The sequence below is a fragment of the Coregonus clupeaformis genome, chromosome 5, assembly GCF_020615455.1.
Source record: "Coregonus clupeaformis isolate EN_2021a chromosome 5, ASM2061545v1, whole genome shotgun sequence".
Lineage (NCBI taxonomy): Eukaryota > Metazoa > Chordata > Actinopteri > Salmoniformes > Salmonidae > Coregonus > Coregonus clupeaformis.
This window is the reverse complement of record NC_059196.1, coordinates 5,969,203-5,991,555: the sequence shown is the minus strand read 5'-3', so window position 1 is coordinate 5,991,555 and position 22,353 is coordinate 5,969,203. Positions and strand designations below refer to the sequence as shown.

General features: G+C 41.4%; 1 protein-coding gene across 3 annotated transcripts in view; it reads left to right on the top strand.

Annotated features, from left to right (window-relative positions):
* The window catches only part of LOC121559715 (leucine-rich repeat and fibronectin type III domain-containing protein 1), a 132,520-nt gene that overhangs the window by 94,338 nt on the left and 15,829 nt on the right, over positions 1-22,353 (top strand). For all 3 annotated transcript variants that reach the window (XM_041872836.1, XM_041872829.1, XM_041872827.1), the window contains exons 3-4: positions 1,131-1,264; positions 19,510-20,938. In XM_041872836.1, the coding sequence (XP_041728770.1) occupies positions 19,542-20,938 (1,397 nt within the window). In that variant the 5' untranslated portion in view covers positions 1,131-1,264; positions 19,510-19,541. The remainder of the gene's footprint in view (positions 1-1,130; positions 1,265-19,509; positions 20,939-22,353) is intronic.

The following is a 22,353-nucleotide window of genomic DNA, read 5'->3' as shown; positions in this document are numbered from 1 at the left end:
TAATTAGAATAGATAACATGCATGAGGGTATGATTATGAATTATCAACCTCCAATTGTTTACTGTTCTAATTGCTTGCTGAATAATGACAGATAAGGTCATTTGAGGGCACCCACAGTCAGTCTTCCATTGTTTCCTTGTAACTTTCTCCTATGTAATGCAAAGTCTCTAAGTGGAATTGGATTACAGAAGGTGGGACTGAACGTAACACTAAGAAAAAGCTTCCATCATAAATACAGTAGTTAATTGGATGGATGAATAGCTGGAGGTGACAACCCTGGAACCCCATTCTAAATACAAATAGATGGCAAACCTGAGTGGAGAATTCTGTTTTCATAAATGAGGGGCTCTGTGCAGACAAATGAGAGCAATATGGTAATCTATGTAGCATTGCATGGAACCTCCTCTGCTGCCGGTCTTGTGACATGTTATGTAGGTTGTTTTAGAGACAAGTGAGAAAACCGAAGACTTACGACCTTGGCAATACTTCTGAAGTAGTTTTATTTGTTTCTAGCAGTAAAAATGGTTTCCTAAGCTAGTCTTTAAGACGGATGTACATTCTCATGGAGTCTGGTGATTTATCATAAGGGGTGATTTGCTACAGTTTATGGGTATAAAGCCAATAAAGTGAATCACCTTCATCAGGAAAGAAGAAGAATCCGGTGTGTTTTGTAGCACAGGATAATAGATTCCAAAGCTCTTGTTAAAATATGAAACATTTTCATAATGCTCCTCTTTACACTTTGTTCTTCTTCAGCTACAATAATGCAATGAAATATTCATGATGGGATACACAGCCATAGTCATTGTGTCTCCAACTCACTTTTTCTCCGATGTATTTCCTGCTGTTTCTGTTTCTTTTTTCAGTTGTGTCTCATAATCAGATCGATGTTCACATCTTACCAAAGATGCCAAGTGGAAAAGGAGTCAATATCAGTCAATTAAATTATGAATGTCTCACTGCTTGTCTTTGGGAATGCTGTCTTCTTTTCTAAGAATATTGAGTGGCCAGATGACCAACCTCAAACAATGTGTTCAATCAGCCATGGAAAGTTCCCATGGCTCTGAGCATCAACTTAGTTTAGCCACAGTTACACTGTTTTAACCAGAGATGTTATCTTGTGTTCCCAGGCCTCTAGGTGGTGTTTCTCTCTAATGCTAGTGGGCGTCGTCCTACTCCGAGAGCTGTGACTGACTGACTGCCAGAGGGACGGGATGCCTATACCCATGTGATATCTGCCATGGAGACCAGAGCTTGATATCTGGTGAGTAGCCTATGCTGTTTTCAACCCTCCCCACGCCTTATTTACCGAGCCACTGCAAATTGATTTAAGCAGTTGCAGTCTGTTGTTCCCCTACCCGGGGCAACTTTTCATAGTGCGGATGAGATCCCTCTAGTTAGGGAGGGAGTGCATCATCAAATCAAATCAAATCAAATGTTATTTGCCACATGCGCCGAATACAAGAGGTGTAGACATTACTGTGAAATGCTTACTTACAGCCCTTAACCAACAATGCATTTATTTTTTAATAAAAAAGTTTAATAAAACAACAACAACAAAAAAGTGTTGAGAAAAAAAGAGCAGAAGTAAAATAAAATAACAGTAGGGAGGCTATATATAGGGGGGTACCGGTGCAGAGTCAATGTGCGGGGGCACCGGCTAGTTGAGGTAATATGTACATGTGGGTAGAGTTAAAGTGACTATGCATAAATAATTAACAGAGTAGCAGCAGTGTAAAAAGATGGGGTGGGGGTGGGGTGGCTGTGCAAATAGTCCGGGTAGCCATGATTAGCTGTTCAGAAGTCTTATGGCTTGGGGGTAGAAGCTGTTGAGAGATCTTTTGGACCTAGACTTGGCGCTCCGGTACCGCTTGCCGTGCGGTAGCAGAGAGAACAGTTTATGACTAGGGTGGCTGGAGTATTTGACAATTTTGAGGGCCTTCCTCTGACACCGCCTGGTATAGAGGTCCTGGATGGCAGGAAGCTTGTGATGTACTGGGCCGTACACACTACCCTCTGTAGTGCCTTGCGGTCGGAGGCAGAGCAGTTGCCATACCAGGTGGTGATGCAACCAGTCAGGATGCTCTCGATGGTGCAGCTGTATAACTTTTTGAGGATCTGAGGACCCATGCCAAATCTTTTCAGTCTCCTGAGGGGGAATAGGCTTTGTTGTGCCCTCTTCACGACTGTCTTGGTGTGTTTGGACCATGATAGTTTGTTGGTGATGTGGACACCAAGGAACTTGAAGCTCTCAACCTGTTCCACTACAGCCCCGTCGATGAGAATGGGGGCGTGCTCAGTCCTCTTTTTTTTCCTGTAGTCCACAATCATCTCCTTTGTCTTGGTCACGTTGAGGGAGAGGTTGTTATCCTGGCACCACACGGCCAGGTCTCTGACCTCCTCCCTATAGGCTGTCTCATCGTTGTCGGTGATCAGGCTTACCACTGTTGTGTCGTCGGCAAACTTAATGATGGTGTTGGAGTCGTGCCTGGCCATGCAGTCATGGGTGAACAGGGAGTACAGGAGGGGACTGAGCACGCACCCCTGAGGGGCCCCCCTGTTGAGGATCAGCGTGGCCATCACAGACCTTCAGAGGCAGGATTATGGAGATCACTGGTACTTGGGAACCAGCTGTTCCAGCTACAAAAAAACACAACAACAAAAACAACAAAAAACTGTTCCATCATCAAGGACACCGGTGCATGACCAATTATTCGAATGGCCTGTTCTTCGACGAAGCCCAAAACAGACCAGGGTTTTCTTTTCGCTAATAAACCCCAAATAAAGGAGAGATGTAAAGGCAGTTATCAGTGTCTAAATAATACGTAATGTGAGTCTATTAATTAAAGCCCTAGTACACCAGAGGATCCAGTTTAATCATCTCTGCTGTGTCTTCAGAGTGCAACCAGCCAGAGAGCAGAGTGTGCTTCAAAGAGCTGTGCAATATGTACCTGTTTCCCCCATAACATCTGTCTTCTGACTGGAGTCGGGACCAGCAGACATGTAGCCTGAAAATGTCACTGCACAGTAACTATTGCTTAAAGTAAATGATGATCCAGTAGGTGTATGTGATGCCAGTAGTGTTGTCTGAGCTGAGGGCGTTGGTTGTGTAAGGGAAAGGAAGGGAGAGCTAGCTGGGGGTCATTCCCACGGGGCCTGGTGGGGATGGTGGATTACACTGTCTCCTCTGTGACCCCCTGTGGTCAGAACTCCTGTGGTTTCTGTGGTCAGAGGGGATGCACAATGCTTCTAACAAAGAAATATGATGTCTCCCACTTGTCCTCCCCTGCTCAAACGGAATGAGAGGGCAATGCTAATTAGCCAGCTTGTGTTACTGAGCTGAGCTTAGCTAGTGCACACACCCTGCCCTGCACACCCACACACCCCGCCCTGCACACCCACAACCCCCCCACGCACACACCTGCCTCTTCTGATAACAAGCAATGTCTGCAATAGTCATGCTTTATGGATGCCTCTGCATATTTCCTTGCACTATAAGAATTTCTGATGGGTTGTTGTCATAAAAAAGAACGCTTCCATTTTTAATTAGGCATTGTCAAGGAATGTATATTTTACTGAAATAACCTTTAATGTAAAAAAAAAAAAAGTGTAATTTATTGAATGTCTGTATGAAGCCATTCTGGTCCATTCATATTCGTTTAACATCTTTGTTCCAGCTGTTCTTTTGTCTGCAGTTTAATAGTTGTCAGGGATGATGCAGGTGATACCAACAACCATAACAAGTAGAGGACTACTTCCAGTTCATCTCTATTCACATTCATCTGAGCTACAGTCAGTGCTCTGTAAGCAGGTTGTAAATATGAGTGTTTACTAAAGAATCAGAGCAAAGCAGGACTATGACGGAGGTTAAGTTGAGGTATCACCCTCAAACACTCCCATTCCAAATGAAGAAGGAAGGATAGGACTCAGCGACATTACATTACCCAGCGCTCTCCTCATCTCCTCCTCTCCTCCTTTTCCTCCTCGTGTTGTGTGGTCAGATCTCTCCTCTTCACAGTAATCTGAGCCTTTTCCTCTCTGGTTCCTGGAATACCAAGTATGGGAGGCTGAGTGAGGCAGAGAGGCAGAGAGGCAGAGAGGCAGAGAGACAGAGAGGCAGAGAGACAGAGATGCAGAGAGGGAGAGAGGCAGAGAGGCAGAGAGGCAGAGGCAGAGAGGCAGAGAGGCAGAGAGAGAGAGGCAGAGAGGCAGAGAGGCAGAGAGCGAGAGAGGCAGAGAGGCAGAGAGAGAGAGAGAGAGAGAGAGAGAGAGAGAGAGAGAGAGAGAGAGAGAGAGAGAGAGAGAGAGAGAGAGAGAGAGAGAGAGAGAGAGAGAGAGAGAGTAATAAACTGTAGAGGGGAGGCTCAAGGCATACTCAGGGGGTTCAGGTCTGCCATGATGCCAAGACACTATCTGAATCACAAATTGCACCATATTCCCTTTACAGTGCACTTCTTTTGACCAGGGCCCTTAGGGCTCTAGTCAAAGATATGCACTATATAGGGAATATACTGCCATTTGGGACGCATCCACTTTCTCTGCTGGGCTCAATCCCTGTTATTTGTCCACTAATCATCCACCAAATTAAAACCATATGCCCAGCCGTATCACACTGAATCTGAGGAATAGCTAATTAAATGGAGTCATTTGATGAACATTCCTAGTAGTGAAGTGATGTCTTTTTTGTATTGGATAAAATATGCATCTATCTTAGTCGAGCTTTCAGGTAACATCAAATCACATGAAAACCATAACACCAAACCAGACACAATGGCTGTGTGACAGTGACATGGGGAGCTCAGTGGGTTATATGTTTGGCCTCTTGCTGTTTCCTCTTACTCACAGTCACAACTGCTTAATATCTGGTCACGCTTGCAACGCCAGGGTTGTGGGTTCGTTCCCACGGGGGGCCAGTATGAAAATGTATGCACTCACTAACTGTAAGTCGCTCTGGATAAGAGCGTCAAATGTAAATGTAATGTGCACAGATGCACCCTCCGCTGGTGAACACAAGCAGAACGTAACAGACTCACTGAAGCAGCCTTATCTGATCCACCACTGCACTGACTCATTTAGATTTTCATTGGCTTTTTCAGATGCATTGTTGACTGTTTGTTGTTTATTGTGTGGTTATTGTCTTCTTTCTACTCCTCTGAGATTTCCATAACTCATTCTTCCCCCCAGACACCAACAGGAACAGAGACAGTTCTCCAAACTCTTCTGAAGTCCCTGATCAAAGATATGGAAACATGTAATAGCCAGTTATGATAGATATCTCTGTTACCTCGTTGTTCTACCCAAAAGCAACCACACTAATACAACTCCACAACTCTGTGGGAGAGATTTTAAATACTTTCTTTCAAAGTTTCATCATACTACACGTATGAATATTTATGTAAATTATTATGAATAATGTTTTTACATCTAATGGATATCGTTTGAGTAGTATAAAAGAGTCAACTGGCTAATATAACCAGAGTTTTGCACCTCTATCAAGGAACTGTGGTGAAACATTGCCTTGCATTCATGTATTAGATGAAAAAGACAACAAAATGCATTTATGCGTCAATTCAGTTTCAGTTTCAGTCTATCCATCAACACAGAGATTGCTTTCCCAACAAGATTTGTTATGTGTTCCTCAGTCAAGTTAATGGCACTTGTCGTATGCCAGCTGTGCATAAGAATGTATTTCACTATCCTCACTCTCACTGTTGAAAAGTAGCTATTGCTTCTAAAAATGTTGAATGGCCTGTTCAGTGTATTGGTGCTATGATCAGTGAGAGGGCTAATATCTCATCCAGGCAGTATTGGTGTCCATCTGTGTGACGGCATAAACAAGACCAGGGAAGGAGGAGCCCAGCCTGCTGCTCTCATTTTATGAAGCACATAGAGGGAGTGGGAGTGTACCATGAGACTGCAGGCAGATGAGCAACTGGTTGTGAGCCTCCTCTCCTTCCATTGTCTACTCTAGCATACGGGAGACAGACAGAGTGTCCTCAAAGAGGCCTGGCAGCACTCCTCACAGCCTTCATCTGCCTTCATGCCTGGCCATGGAGCAGAGCTCGCAACACTTGAGATTATAGTCACGTCCAAGCTGTTACTGTAATTTTCATTGGCTCATGGGTAGGGGGGAGTAAGGAGGAGGAGCAGCACATGAAGCAGGCCTGATATAAGTGGCCCTGGCAGCACAATGAGCTCTCCTGGCTTTAGCTTTCTGGATGAGTTGCAGGAGCAGTGCTATATTAAAGTGTAATAATGGCACTGAGCAGGTTGCTTTGCTGTTAAAGATTAAGCCTGGTGCAGGGTGGTAAATTGCATAAACACAGGGTGGGAGATTTGAAACCAGAGAAATTAGGGTTTAATTCAGGGTTTATTAGACAGTCTGTAAATATGTCCCATGCAGAATAATTAATCAGCAGTCTGAACGTTGTGAACATAAAACAGTGCTGCAGCAACTACTCTGGCCAGAACTCAAGTTAAAGGCTTACATTTATATTGACTTGTTTTTCACTGATTATAAAATTAAAACTTTAGGTGCATCAGTAGCAACATTTTTTGTCACTCTAAATCTAAATGTGGTGTTTTAACAGTATTACCACAACGGAGCTTGAAGGGAATGCACTTATTGCAGGCGTATGACCTAAGAAGACATTTAAATAGAAATATGAATTTAAGCATAACTATTTCTTTAATATGCCATAGCATAGCTGTCTCAGACCATACATCATAACCAAGAGTCACTGTTCATGACGCTGAAATTACTGAATCTTAATAGTGACATTATTAAATCAGCACCAATATTAGCTTGTGGACCATAATCCTTTAAATCTTGATTTCATGTCTCCAAATTATTAATTAGCCAGTAACAGAAAATGAGAATTAATTTCAGATAAACACCCCCCCCCCTCCAAATCAAATCAAATCAAATTGTATTTGTCACATGCGCTGAATATAACAGGTGTAGACCTTACAGTGAAATGCTTACTTACAAGCCCTTAACAATGCAAATAGTCCGGGTAGCCATTTGATTAGCTGTCTTATGGCTTGGGGGTAGAAGCTGTTAAGAAGCCTTTTGGACGTAGAATTGGTGTTCTGGTACCGCTTGCCGTGCGGTAGTAGAGAGAACAGTCTATGACTAGGGTGGCTGGAGTCTTTGACAGTTTTGAGGGCCTTCCTCTGACACCGCCTGGTATAGAGGTCCTGGATGGCAAGAAGCCATGTTATGTAACAGCTATCAGTAGCAGCAGAGCCAAAAGCCCCCCTCAGGTATCTCTTTTACTCATCCCCCTTTTCCCTATACAATCAAATAATCATCCACACTCCTACTTCTGTGAAAGTTAAGGGCAGTCATGTCCCTTACATTTACCCTCTACTCTACTCTCCAATCCATCACACCACCCCACACCACCACCACCACCACCCTCCAACTAGCTCACTGTCCTCTGGTGGTTTTATTTTGTCAGTCCAATTTGTGGATTTGTTACATTCAAATAATAGTGCTATTAAAAGTGGGCTAGAAAGGTCAGATGTCTGAGCAATTTAAGTTGTGTTTACCTCCCTAAGGCATTGCTTTAAGACTGTAAGCAGCTAATTTCCACAGTAGCTAAAGAAAAATGGTCATGCAGTCAGTGACCGACTGTTTCCTGGTGTTCACCGCCGGAGGGACGATTCATTAATGCAACAACAATCAGTGTACACATGGAACATTGACTGAATACTACTCAGCACAGACTAGACAGCTCCACTGGCCTCTGGGATTGATATCCACCTCCATATCACAACCTCTACTATCTCCTTCTTTGACTCCGGCTGGAGCAGACTACTACTGTTAATTATCATGAATCAATCAATCCACTATTATCTACAACAAACAGAGTAGGCTCAGTGTTCTTTTTTCTACAGTCCCTTTTTATTTTTTATCTGACTATTTACATTGATAGAATAAACTGTGCACAAGAGTGTTTTATTACATCAGGGATCTTCAGAATTCAAGTGGACTAGAATTTGTTTATCTACTTGCAGTCTAAATATCTCCACTTGATAATTTGGGTGTCAATGGTATTTCAGGTAAATAATGCTTTCAGAATAAACAAAGTGATAATAGTCTTGAAATTGCATAGCTTTTAGCCCTTTATCATGTTTTTACTATTCCATCTCATTTTAATGTATATTTTCCAAGTGCCTATCAAAAAAGAAGTTATTCACAATAATAATACTGGTATATCAGACCGTATACCACGGGTATGACAAAACATTTATTTTTACTGCTCTAATTACGTTGGTAACCAGTTTATAATAGCAATAAGGCACCTTGGGGGTTTGTGGTATATGGCCAATATACCACGGCTAAGGGCTGTATCCAGGCACTCCGCGTTGCGTCGTGCGTAAAGAACAGCCCTTTACCACACCCCCTCGTGCCTTATTGCTTAAATATACTGCCCTTATGGCTGACCCCTATGCATTCATTTAACAAAATGAAGTTTAGGTTGATCTTAATTGCTTTCCCAGTGTTCTCAGCATAGTGTTAACTGTGAAATGTTAAAATGCCTTTATTTCTTATTCTCAGCACAGAGCTATGCACAACTTCTCACACCATACTTAAAATGGGCAAGCGGCCATCTCAAATAAGAGGACTTTTGCATTGTCCTGATTATTATACTAATTAAGGGAGCTGACGGGGCGACGCTTTTTGGCTCTGTGGTTACAATTTACGCTTAATTCAGTTTGGCTTGAAAAACACCACATCCAGTAATTCCATTATGCATAGTTTGTCATTTCTGTTTTCCAAACCATCCTAATGAAGAATTTCATGGACCTAATCCGGGCTTTGTGGAGAAGGATGTATCAGGGTACAATTTGTTTGGTATTACTTCAGAGCAGGGATTCTGTACAGAGTACTTACTGTATTCAGTGTTTGTTGGCACTTACTGTATTCAGTGTTTGTTGGCACTTACTGTATTCAGTGTTTGTTGGCATTTACTGTATTCAGTGTTTGTTGGCACTTACTGTATTCAGTGTTTGTTGGAACTTACTGTATTCAGTGTTTGTTGGCAGCCAAGTAGCATTATTTGTTTCTTGAGCATGGGAACTTTTGTGTTCCTTAAACAATAGAAAACAAATTATTCAATATAAATCAAGCACATCATTTGTCTCAAGGCTCAATCAAGGCTCACACACATTTACTCTTCAAATTCATAGCCTGTTCAAATTCACTGTAGAGAAAACCATTTAAATTCCCTAGGATCTCAGGAAAAAGACTAGCAAAACGTCAATGTAGGTGTAGAATAAACCTCTGACAATTACTTATCTTGTTCAAATAGCCATTTAATCCTTCCTACAATTTAGTAGGATGGCAAAGTCTTCCTTCTCAGGAATTTGCTACGATTAAAGGTTCTGAGTCTAGTTAGTCCATTTAAATTATTGTAGCTTCCCTGACAAGTTTTTGAGCGAGGTTCGTAATTGAAAAGACAAGGCACATCACTCTGCATCCTTTTCGCCATTTGCATGTGGCTATAATTATAAAATGCAAATGTCCTGTATTTACCAAGGTATTCTCTCTCAGACAATGTGACCAGAACTCCTTAGGGTTATGTAGCGTCACACAGAGCTTGGCTTAGTGGCGGAGATGGAACTGACTCCAATGAACTCAGCCTGTCAATAATTATGCCTGTTTCCTGACAAGAGTCACTGTGGGCCAGCTAAAGGTTCACTGTCTACATTGTCTAATTGGAATTTACTCTCGCCTGACAGTCACATAGGAAATAAATAAGCATAAATTGACCACGTTGTGGGTGTGTATAGAATGAGGTGGCCTTTTCTGAACTATGGAAAGGACATTGCTTTCCTCATGGTCAGTTATAATTTACCATTTACAATGTCACATTCAAATTCGTATTAATTAGATTTTAATTGATATAAATGTGTTGATAGCAGAGAAGGTTTCATATCATTTACTGTCCTGACATGAAAAATAATTAACAACTCTTTTAGCATTGTTGAAAATACTCTATATTGCTTGCATTGATAATTTAAATGAGAAGATCCCAATGACAATGGGGAATTGACATTCTTGATATTCTGTGTGGATTGGTCAGATGTTTTGATAAGACATTTCAAAGAATAACCTTGAGGAGTTCCCTCTTCTTGATAGGGGCTAATTTGTTAATTAGATATCAGACACAAGTTATGGAGGTTATTTAACTAAGAAATGTTCTGAATAATTAGAGAGGGGATTTATCATTGTGGCCCAGGTGGCACAAAATAATCAAAGGTCTGACCGCACGGAGATGCTTGGGAAAATGGTTACAACAGGGGATCAGAGTGTTTGTGTCTCAGGTGAAGAGGGTGGATCTGATCTCCATCACCTAGGACTTGACATAGATTAAGTAGATTAATCAAATCTCACATTGTTATCAATTTCTGCTCAATCTGCATGCTTTCTCAATCAGCTTTAACTGTATATGCACTCGTAAATCAGGTTATTTCTCGAGTTGGGCTCTGGGATATAACAGCCGTTGAGTATCTGATTTTATGGTGGATTGTGGAGGAGGGGGGTTGAGTGTGTTGGAGTATGTGAGTATGTGCGTGTGTGCTTGTCTGGCATCTGTTGTGGGGGGTGGGGATGTTGGGGGGAGGGGGGGTATGGGATGGACCACGGGAATTATTTGCTAGGATAATAATTGCTTGTCAATGAATTAAATGTAATACAATGGCAATCCGGGTTATATGTTAGAATCCTACGCGTGAACTGCCGACATTATTACGCATATTAATTGATAATGATGGAAAATAGGATATGCATAATTTTAAAAAAATAGTTATATAGATATATATATAGAGGTGAAAGCATTGGAAATGCTTTTGGCGGTTAATCTGCTTCTGTTTTGTGGGTGGCACTGTGTGCTGTTTTCGATGGATGGGTCCTGGCCTCTCGGGGCCTTAGGGATCCGGAGGGACGTGGGTGGGATGCTGATCACTGGGATGACGGCTCAACTTGGGATGGGGAGGGGCTTTAGCGGGGGAATTAGTGGAGAACAATTGAAGGGTTACTCCGTAGCAATGAAAATATCACGGTACAGCTATATGGACACTCAATCATTACGGTATTTTTTTATTGGTAAATTTACAAACATATATAATGATAAATAGACTTGAAACTTGTATCTCATTATGGTGTATGGTGAAATAAGTATAGCCAGTTATAATTGTAATGGCTTAGCTGATAATAACAAAAGAAGAACAATATTTACATGGCTCAAAGAGAAGGAATATAATATCTATTGTATACAGGAAACTCATTCAACAATTCGAGATGAAGTAGCGTGGAAAAAAGAATGGGGGGGATATACTTCTCCCATGGGCAAAGAAATTCAAAAGGGGTGATGATATTAATTAATAGTAATGTGCAAATTGTCAAAATAGATACGCAAGGTAGATGGATTATTTTAAATATGTTATTGGACCATAAACAGATATGGCTCATTAACCTTTACGGACCAAATAATGATGATCCACAATTCTTTGACAATATATATAATAAATTATCAACCCTGCAAGCAATTCAAGACAATATTATTATGGTGGGGGATTATAATACTGTTTTAAATAGCTCAATGGACCGTAAAGGAAATCACACCACAAACAATCACCCACATGCTCTTAAGGAAATTGTGAATGTCATGGATACATTAGAACTAGTAGATATATGGAGGCTTAAATATACTGATCTAGTGAGATATACATGGCGGAGACTGAATCAAGCTAGTCGTCTTGACTTCTTTCTTATCTCATTCTCGTTGGCACCAAAAGTAAAAAAAAGTGTTGATAGGGGACAGAATGCGGTCAGACCATCACATAATAGGCATATACATTACTCTTACTGAATTTCCACGTGGGCGAGGATATTGGAAATGTAATCAAAGCCTATTGGATGATAATTTATTTATAATTAGAACAAAGGAATTTATAACTGACTTTTTCCAACATAACATAGGTACAGCGAATCCCCTTATTGTATGGGACACCTTTAAATGTGCCTTTAGAGGCCATGCAATTCAGTACTCATCTCGAAAACAAAAGCAATTTAGGTCAAAAGAGTTTATACTAAGAAAGGAAATAGAAAGTCTAACAGAACAGATAGATGGCAATAAAAACTGTAACATAGAGGCTCAGAATAAATTAGAGGAAAAACAAAAAGAAATGGAGAAACTTATTCAAGAAAGATCAAGTGTAATATATTATAAAAATAAAGCAAACTGGATGGAATATGGGGAAAAATGCACAAAATTATTTTTTAATCTTCAACATAGGAATGCTACCAAAAAGAACTTAATGAAACTGGTTACAATTGACGGAGTCACCCATAATTCACCAAATTATATTTTGAAGGAAGACACAAAGTACTTTAAGCATATGTTTTATTTTCAGTCGCCTCCATCTCCTCTAACTGAAGCTAATTGTAGAGATTTTTTTTCTATTGATAATGTCAAATTAACAGCCACACAAAAAGACTCATGTGAAGGTGAAATTACAGAGGAGGAACTTCTGGATGCAATTAAAGACTTTAAGTCTGGGAAAAATCCAGGGTTGGATGGCATACCAGTCGAGGTATACCAAACCTTTTTTGATATACTAAGAGGACCGTTATTAGCATGTTTTAACCACTCCTATGTAAATGGTAGATTATCTGACACTCAAGAAGAAGGTCTGATCTCATTATTACTGAAACAGGATACAAGTGGAAAATATAAAGATCCAGTCCATTTACAAAATTGGAGGCCCCTTACACTTCAGTGTTGTGATGCAAAAATCCTAGCAAAATGTATAGCGCATAGAATTAAAAAGGTATTGTCGGATATTATTCATTCTAATCAGACAGGTTTTTTACATGGAAGATACATTGGAGATAATATAAGGCAAGTATTGGAAACAATAGAACACTATGGAAAATATGGGAATCCAGGCCTGCTATTCATAGCAGACTTCGAAAAGGCATTTGATAAAGTTCGACTGGGGTTTATATATAAATGCCTGGAGCATTTAGATTTTGGAGAATCTCTTATAAAATGGGTCAAAATCATGTATAGTAACCCTAGGTGTAAAATAGTAAATAATGGCTATTTCTCATAAAGTTTTAAACTGTCAAGAGGACTGAAACAAGGTTGTCCACTATCGGCATATCTATTTATTGTGGCCATCGAGATGTTAGCTATTAAAATCAGATCCAATAATAATATCAGAGGATTAGAAATCCAGGGCTTATAAACAAAGGTGTCATTGTACGCTGATTATTCATGTTTTCTTTTAAATCCACAACTAGAATCCCTCCACAGCCTCATAGAGGATCCAGATACATTTTCTAACCGCTCTGGATTACAACCAAATTATGACAAATGTACTATATTACGTATTGGATCACTAAAAAATACAATTTTTACATTACCATGTAGTTTACCAATAAAATGGTCTGATGGTGATGTGGATATACTTGGAATATATATCCCAAAGGAAATAAATGATCTCACTTCAATACATTTTAATAGAAAGTTAGATAAGATCTTACTACCATGGAAAGGAAAATACCTGTCAATTTGTGGAAAAATCACCCTGATTAACTCTTTAGTATTATCCCAGTTTACCTATTTGCTTATGGTCTTGCCTACGCCTAGCGAACAGTTTTTTAAATTATATGAGAAAAAAATATTCAATTTTATTTGGAACGGCAAGCCAGACAAAATTAAAAGGGCATACAGTGGGGAAAAAAAGTATTTAGTCAGCCACCAATTGTGCAAGTTCTCCCACTTAAAAAGATGAGAGAGGCCTGTAATTTTCATCATAGGTACACGTCAACTATGACAGACAAAATGAGAAAAAAAAATCCAGAAAATCACATTGTAGGATTTTTTATGAATTTATTTGCAAATTATGGTGGAAAATAAGTATTTGGTCAATAACAAAAGTTTCTCAATACTTTGTTATATACCCTTTGTTGGCAATGACACAGGTCAAACGTTTTCTGTAAGTCTTCACAAGGTTTTCACACACTGTTGCTGGTATTTTGGCCCATTCCTCCATGCAGATCTCCTCTAGAGCAGTGATGTTTTGGGGCTGTCGCTGGGCAACACGGACTTTCAACTCCCTCCAAAGATTTTCTATGGGGTTGAGATCTGGAGACTGGCTAGGCCACTCCAGGACCTTGAAATGCTTCTTATGAAGCCACTCCTTCGTTGCCCGGGCGGTGTGTTTGGGATCATTGTCATGCTGAAAGACCCAGCCACGTTTCATCTTCAATGCCCTTGCTGATGGAAGGAGGTTTTCACTCAAAATATCACGATACATGGTCCCATTCATTCTTACCTTTACACGGATCAGTCGTCCTGGTCCATTTGCAGAAAAACAGCCCCAAAGCATGATGTTTCCACCCCCATGCTTCACAGTAGGTATGGTGTTCTTTGGATGCAACTCAGCATTCTTTGTCCTCCAAACACGACGAGTTGAGTTTTTACCAATAAGTTCTATTTTGGTTTCATATGACATTCTCCCAATCCTCTTCTGGATCATCCAAATGCACTCTAGCAAACTTCAGACGGGCCTGGACATGTACTGGCTTAAGCAGGGGGACACGTCTGGCACTGCAGGATTTTAGTCCCTGGCGGCGTAGTGTGTTACTGATGGTAGGCTTTGTTACTTTGGTCCCAGCTCTCTGCAGGTCATTCACTAGGTCCCCCTGTGTGGTTCGGGATTTTTGCTCACCATTCTTGTGATCATTTTGACCCCACAGGGTGAGATCTTGCGCGGAGCCCCAGATCGAGGGAGATTATCAGTGGTCTTGTATGTCTTCCACTTCCTAATAATTGCTCCCACAGTTAATTTCTTAAAACCAAGCTGCTTACCTATTGCAGATTCAGTCTTCCCAGCCTGGTGCAGGTCTACAATTTTGTTTCTGGTGTCCTTTGACAGCTCTTTGGTCTTGGCCATAGTGGAGTTTGGAGTGCGACTGTTTGAGGTTGTGGACAGGTGTCTTTTATACTGATAACAAGTTCAAACAGGTGCCATTAATACAGGTAACGAGTGGAGGACAGAGGAGCCTCTTAAAGAAGAAGTTACAGGTCTGTGAGAGCCAGAAATCTTGCTTGTTTGTAGGTGACCAAATACTTATTTTCCACCATAATTTGCAAATAAATTCATAAAAAATCTTACAATGTGATTTTCTGGATTTTTTTCCCTCAATTTGTCTGTCATAGTTGACGTGTACCTATGATGAAAATTACAGGCCTCTCTCATCTTTTTAAGTGGGAGAACTTGCACAATTGGTGGCTGACTAAATACTTTTTTTCCCCACTGTATTTATATAATGAATATGAATTCGGAGGACAGAAATTATTAAATATTAAAGCATTAGACCTATCACTAAAAGCTTCAGTCATACAAAAGTTATACTTAAATCCGAACTGGTTCTCAAGCAAATTAATAAGATTGTCTCACCCAATGTTCAAGAAAGGCCTTTTTCCCTTTATTCAAATTACAACAACTAATTTGCAGTTATTTGAAAAGGAAATCATCTCCCAAATATCACTATTTCTAAAAGCCATAGAAAGTTGGTTGCAATTTCAATTTAATCCTCCAGAAACGACATAACAAATAATGCAACAAATATTGTGGTTAAATTCAAATATACTAATTGACAAAAAAACTTTATTTTTTGACAGAATGTTTAAAAAAGGTATAATCTTCGTAAATGATATAATCGGTAGGACTGGTGGAGTTATGTCGCACATGCAGCTAACAAAAACATATGGAAATGTCTGCTCTACCCAAAATTACAACCAAATAATTGCAGCATTACCGCAAAAGTGGAAGAGGAAAGTGGAAGGGGGAGAAAGTAAGGAACTTGTCTGTCGGCCTTGCATTAAAGAACATAATTGGTTAAGAAAAACTGTGATAAATAAAAAAGTATATCAGTTTCACTTAAGGACCAAAGGATTGAAAGCCGTCCCATATAGATTGCAAAATAGTTGGGAAGAGATCTTTGACGTACCGATCCCATGGCATAGTGTTTATGAACTGACACGCAAAATGACACCGGATTCAAAAATTAGAATCTTTCAATTTAAATTATTATATAAAATTCTTGCTACCAATAGAATGTTATTTATATGGGGGATACAATCTTCCCAGCTCTGCAGATTTTGCTGTGAAGAGACAGAATCATTAGATCATTTGTTTTGGTTCTGTCCATTTGTAGCTTGTTTTTGGACACAGGTCCAGGAATGGCTAAAGGATTGCAATATTTACCTGGAGCTAACCTTGCAGATAGCATTACTGCGTGATCTGAAAAGTCATAGTCAATCGATCAATAATATAATAATACTTTTAGCAAAAATGTTTATTTTTAATTCACAATTTGTAGAAACAATGAGAATAGAAAGGTTCAGAACTTTTGTAAAACATCACAGTACGGTTGAAATATATATGGCAAATAGAAATCCTATATGGATTGTATTAAGAGATAGATGGGAGGTATTGAATAGAGTTGAAGGATGGGACTAATAACAAATAACAACAAATAATAATAAAGATAGCTAATAATGTAAGAGTACTGTGCCCATAATAAGTATATAGGTTGTATGTTGGGAGCTTTTGGGAAAGAGCACAGTTAGAAAGATATGGCATATAGAAGCAAACCGGATGGACATCATGAAAATGATCGGAGAGGTTGAGAGTAGAAGTAGTTCAGGAGCCAATATATATATATATATATATATATATATATATATATATATATATATATATATATATATATATATATATATTTATATATATATATATATATATATATATATATATATAATATAATTATTGTAAAATTAACTCTGTCCATAAGGTGTAGATAGTAAGTATAGACCGGAAGTAGAGGCCTGGGCATTGTTGTTCACTAATTTATTCCAAGTAGGGAAAGGATGGCGGGGTTGAAAAGTAATAAATGGGAGTATATATATAAAAAACACAGGGGATTGGAAGTGATGCAGACAATTACATTGATAGAAGATACAATCTATCTGCAATATTAAGCTGATCCACCCCCCCCAAAAAAAAGAGACATGTTCTGAATAATTAATTAATGTCGTAATTAGACTTTTAATTGATAATGAATAGGCTTGTTGTGGTTGGCTAAGGTAAGACTGGACCACTAGGTAATCTTATTAACTCTGTCTTTTGCCACTCAGAGCAAATATGTAATGAGCTCCTCACATCTTCATCTGCACTCTCTCCAAAAGGGTGGCACTCTTTTGTGGTTTTCAAATATAGCTGGTGTATAATGCAATAATACGATTTTGAGCCGGAATAATTTGAGAGTTCTTCCCAGATACAAGAAAGATCCTCAATCAAATACAAAGACAGCATTGCCACCAGTGTATTACTCATTCATTAATTTCAGTTTGCACTTGAATTCCAATACATAGTTGTATATGCTCCTTGCGTCCTCCTCACCTATAGACACATTTAGTGTGGTTTTGAAGTGGGTGGCTGATACAAGGTCTTGTAAATGTCCTTATCTTCCCTATCTCCATTAGGATTGAAGCCTCGTTTTTCTGGCAGCTTAACATATTAATGCGATTCAAAGACCTACATTCTACACCGGAGTTGCCTTGGCAACAACGTTTTTTTTTTCTTCACCGGAGATACTGAGAGATCAATAGAGTATCTGCGATGGTGATGGCAGGAAACGCTAGAGCACAGATGGTCCTCAGAGAAACCATGAGCTCTGTGGCCTAGTTACCATTGAATGCTTACACAATTATTGGAGAACAATATTCTATCTAAAAGTATATGAGACAAATGATTTTTTGCAGTGATTAAACATATTTTCAGCCCAACCGAGAACACATTGTATAAGACTTTTGTTCTATGAAATAAGATTTGTTTTGCTATAACCTACTTTATTAATGTAACCTCCCCAGCTTCTAAAAAAGGGTCACATTGAGATAATTAATTTACACAAGCCAGGCACAGTGTGCTGCCAGCAATAAAGGGGCTTTTCTAAATAAATGGATTCTCTCTGGAGTTTTGAAATTATTTCTCACAGAAGAACCCCCCCGGTGTGACATTCTCTGAGTGTGAAAAACAGATTTGACCTCAATGTAAATTTACATATAGGAAATATACATAAAGGAATACAATAGGTTGTTGTAGTCAAACTTAGTAGATATTGTTCACGTTCTGCTCTCTATATCTTGAGTTTCATTGACTAAAAAGTTGAATATATGTTTTCTCAATACAGTACAATAATCAAAAGATTCATTTACATTTTAGCAGATGCTCTTATCCAGAGCGACTTACAGTTAGTGAGTGCATACATTTTCATACTGGCCCCCCGTGGGAATCAAACCCACAACCCTGGCGTTGCAAACGCCATGCTCTACCAACTGAGCTACACGGGACTACATGAATTACTTAATGTGTGATATATACGATAAAGAAATGGAAAGATAAAGAACATCTGATCCAAAGGTGAAAGGCAAGCTAAAGATAAATCAAAAGACTGACAGTCTAGAGGACAGCAGACGGTTGTTATTTTCAAAGCACATAGCCAGGAATGATTGGCTACCCATGGAGAACAGTCAGTTATCATCATATCCCTAAATGGACTCCATCTGTGATAAACATCAAGGGTTAAATGTATGAGCAACAAAGATTGATGCCAAAAATAGAGAAAACTATTGCATGGCAATATGGAAGACGTCATAAAAGAATGGGGTTCCATTGGGATTTGGTGGTTATTACACCCAAGGATCTCTTTTTGCACCTGTCACTTATGTTCTCACAGAGCTGGAATCAATAGCACTAAATGGGGATCAGAGAATCTGAAGATCAGCCTCAACACCTAAGAACCACCTAATAATACCTCCATCTGATGGATTTAGAACAAAGGTCTCTCATCTCACTTTTCACCTTCACGTTTTGTTGCTATGATTTACTTGACAGACTGATGTCTAATTCTGCAGCACATTTCTGAAGCATGAAGAGTGAAGGGAGCATGAAAAGGTCATATAAATCCTTAAGCAGTGCTGACAAGCACCCTTTCTCCCCTTAATTCCCTACACTGTTGTGATGTTCAGAGCTAGAAAAACACACAAACCATAAAACATAAAATCGACACTGCAATTATTCACAATTGGATGGGATCGACATTGACGCAGCAGTCTGCTGGCATATTATCCAGTTCGTGTTTGTTTTGCCTGACCATTCAGTGTTTTTTTTACTGGAATAATGCGATGGCAGGGGCGCAACAGTTCAGTCATCTATCATCTCACCACACTATCAACAACCTCTGACATGTCTCACATGTCTCTCTGGTGATCGGTACCCTACTGGCAGTTTCCATCATCTTGGTTGATGACTTCATTTGTGTAACATATGTTAATTATAAATGGTATGATTTTAAACCCCCCAAATATACCTATTTTAATGTATCTCTCCCATTTCTCTTTCTATCTCTATCTGTTCCAGGATCTGGAAGCTGACAGACAGACAGACAGACCATGGAGCGGCTGGTTGTGTGTATGCTGCTGTGTGTACTTCTGTGTGCGGTGCTGGTGAAGGGCTACAACTGCCCCGGCCGCTGCATCTGCCAGCACCTCTCCCCCACTCTGACTCTGCTCTGCGCTAAGACAGGTCTGCTGTTTGTGCCCCCAACCATCGACCGCAAGACCGTGGAGCTGCGCCTTACAGACAACTTTATCACCATCATCCGCAGGAAAGACTTTTTCAACATGACCAGCCTGGTCCACCTCACCCTGTCCCGTAACACCATCAGCCAGATCACGCCCCACGCCTTCCTGGGCCTGCGCTCCCTACGAGCCCTCCACATGGACGGCAACCGCCTCAGTGTCATCAAGAGCGATCACTTCAAAGGCCTGGTCAACCTCCGCCACCTCATACTGGGAAACAACCAGATCCACCACGTGGCCCATACCTCCTTTGATGAGTTTGTGTCAACCATCGAGGACCTGGATCTGTCCAACAACAACCTGAGGACCCTGCCCTGGGAGGAGATAGGCAGGATGAGCCACATCAACACCCTCACCCTTGATCACAACCTGATCGATCACATCGGAGCTGGGACTTTCACGCTCCTCACCAAGCTGGTTCGTCTGGATATGACCTCCAACCGGTTGCAGAAGCTACCTCCGGACAGCCTGTTTCAGCACGCCCAGGTGCTGTCAGACGCCAAGAGCTCCAACCCGTCCTCCTTGGCAGTGAGCTTCGGGGGGAACCCTCTCCACTGTAACTGTGAGCTGCTGTGGCTCCGCAGACTGACCCGGGAGGATGACCTGGAGACATGCGCCTCCCCGGAGCACCTCATGGACAAGTACTTCTGGTCCATCCAGGAGGAGGAGTTCATCTGTGAGCCCCCGCTCATCACCAAGAACCTGTCCACCAAGCCCTACGTTATGGAGGGCCAGGGGGTCACCCTCAAGTGCAAGGCCATGGGAGACCCGGACCCGGCCATCCACTGGCGCTTCCCCGACGGCAAGCTGGTGCACAACAATTCCCGCACCATCCTGTATGACAACGGTACCTTGGACATTCTCATCACCACCCTGAAGGACAGCGGTGCCTTCAACTGTGTGGCCTCCAACGCTGCAGGTATTGCCACAGCTGCCGTGGAGATCAACATGATCCCGCTGCCCCTGTTCGTCAACAACACATTGCACCACATGCGCGAGGCCGATCGGGGCCTCTCTGACATCACCACCTCTTCCAAGTCAGGCAATGACACCAAGGGCCATGACAAGCACCAGGACAGGAGGGTGGTGGTGGCCGAGCTGACCTCCTCCTCAGCTGTGATTCGCTGGCCCTCCGAGCGCCACATCCCAGGCATCAGGATGTACCAGATCCAGTACAACAGCACTGCAGACGACACACTGGTTTACAGGTAAGCCATGTGGGGGCTGGGGCTGGAAGAATGTGAGCGCTGGGGCTGGAGGAATTTGAGCGCTGGGGCTGGAGGAATGGGAGTGCTGGGGCTGGAGGATTGGGAGTGCTGGGGCTGGAGGAATGGGAGTGCTGGGGCTGGAGGAGTGGGAGTGCTGGGGCTGGAGGAATGGGAGTGCTGGGGCTGGAGGAGTGGGAGTGCTGGGGCTGGAGGAATGTGAGCGCTGGGGCTGGAGGAATGGGAGCGCTGGGGCTGGAGGATTGGGAGTGCTGGGGCTGGAGGAATGTGAGTGCTGGGGCTGGAGAAATGGGAGCGCTGGGGCTGGAGGAATGGGAGCACTGGGGCTGGAGAACTGGAGCTCGTGGAAAGGGTGTTTAGTTTAGTTTATTAGGATCCCCATTTGCTACTGCACATGCAGGAGCTACTGTTCCTGGGGTCCCCATAAAACGTACAAATACATGACAAAGTACAGAACAGTTATAGACAAGAACATTCAATTCAACAAAAAAAGGGGGTGCGGGTGGGGATGAGGTTGTGGTGGTGGGGTGGCAGAGGGGGGGAGACGGTCTGAGCCAGCTCTGGAGACGGTCTGAGCCATCTGGAATGCCCATCTGCTGAATGGCATGACAGTCCATTATAATACATCCATAACTCCCAGAGCTGCATAGGTGCTGTATGATTAACTATGTCACTAAATTTAAGTAAGCACACAATTTATTATGGTTTTGGGATAAAAGAGTGTATAAACAGCCCATATGTTGGTTTTAATAGATACAAATGAATAGTATGATTTTACATTTCCAGTTGTTAGCTCTAGGCCTATGGGAAAACAAAGATTACACGATTAAGACATACAGTATCTCACAAAAGTGAGTACCCCCCTCACATTTTTGTGAATATTTGAGTATATCTTTTCATGTGACAACACTGAAGAAATGACACTTTGCTACAATGTAAAGTAGTGAGTGTACAGCTTGTATAACAGTGTAAATTTGCTGTCCCCTCAAAATAACTCAACACACAGCCATTAATGTCTAAACCGCTGGCAACAAAAGTGAGTACACCCCTAAGTGAAAATGTTCAAATTGGGCCCAAAGTGTCAATATTTTGTGTGGCCTTAACTCTCTTGGGCATGGAGTTCACCAGAGCTTCACAGGTTGCCACTGGAGTCATCTTCCACTCCTCCATGACGACATCACTGAGCTGGTGGATGTTAGAGACCTTGCACTCCTCCACCTTCCGTTTGAGGATGCCCCACAGATGCTCAATAGGGTTTAGGTCTGGAGACATGCTTAGCAGGTCCATCACCTATACTCTCAGCTTCTTTAGCAAGGCAGTGGTCGTCTTGGAGGTTTGTTTGGGGTCGTTATCATGTTGGAATACTGGCCTGCGGCCCAGTCTCCGAAGGGAGGGGA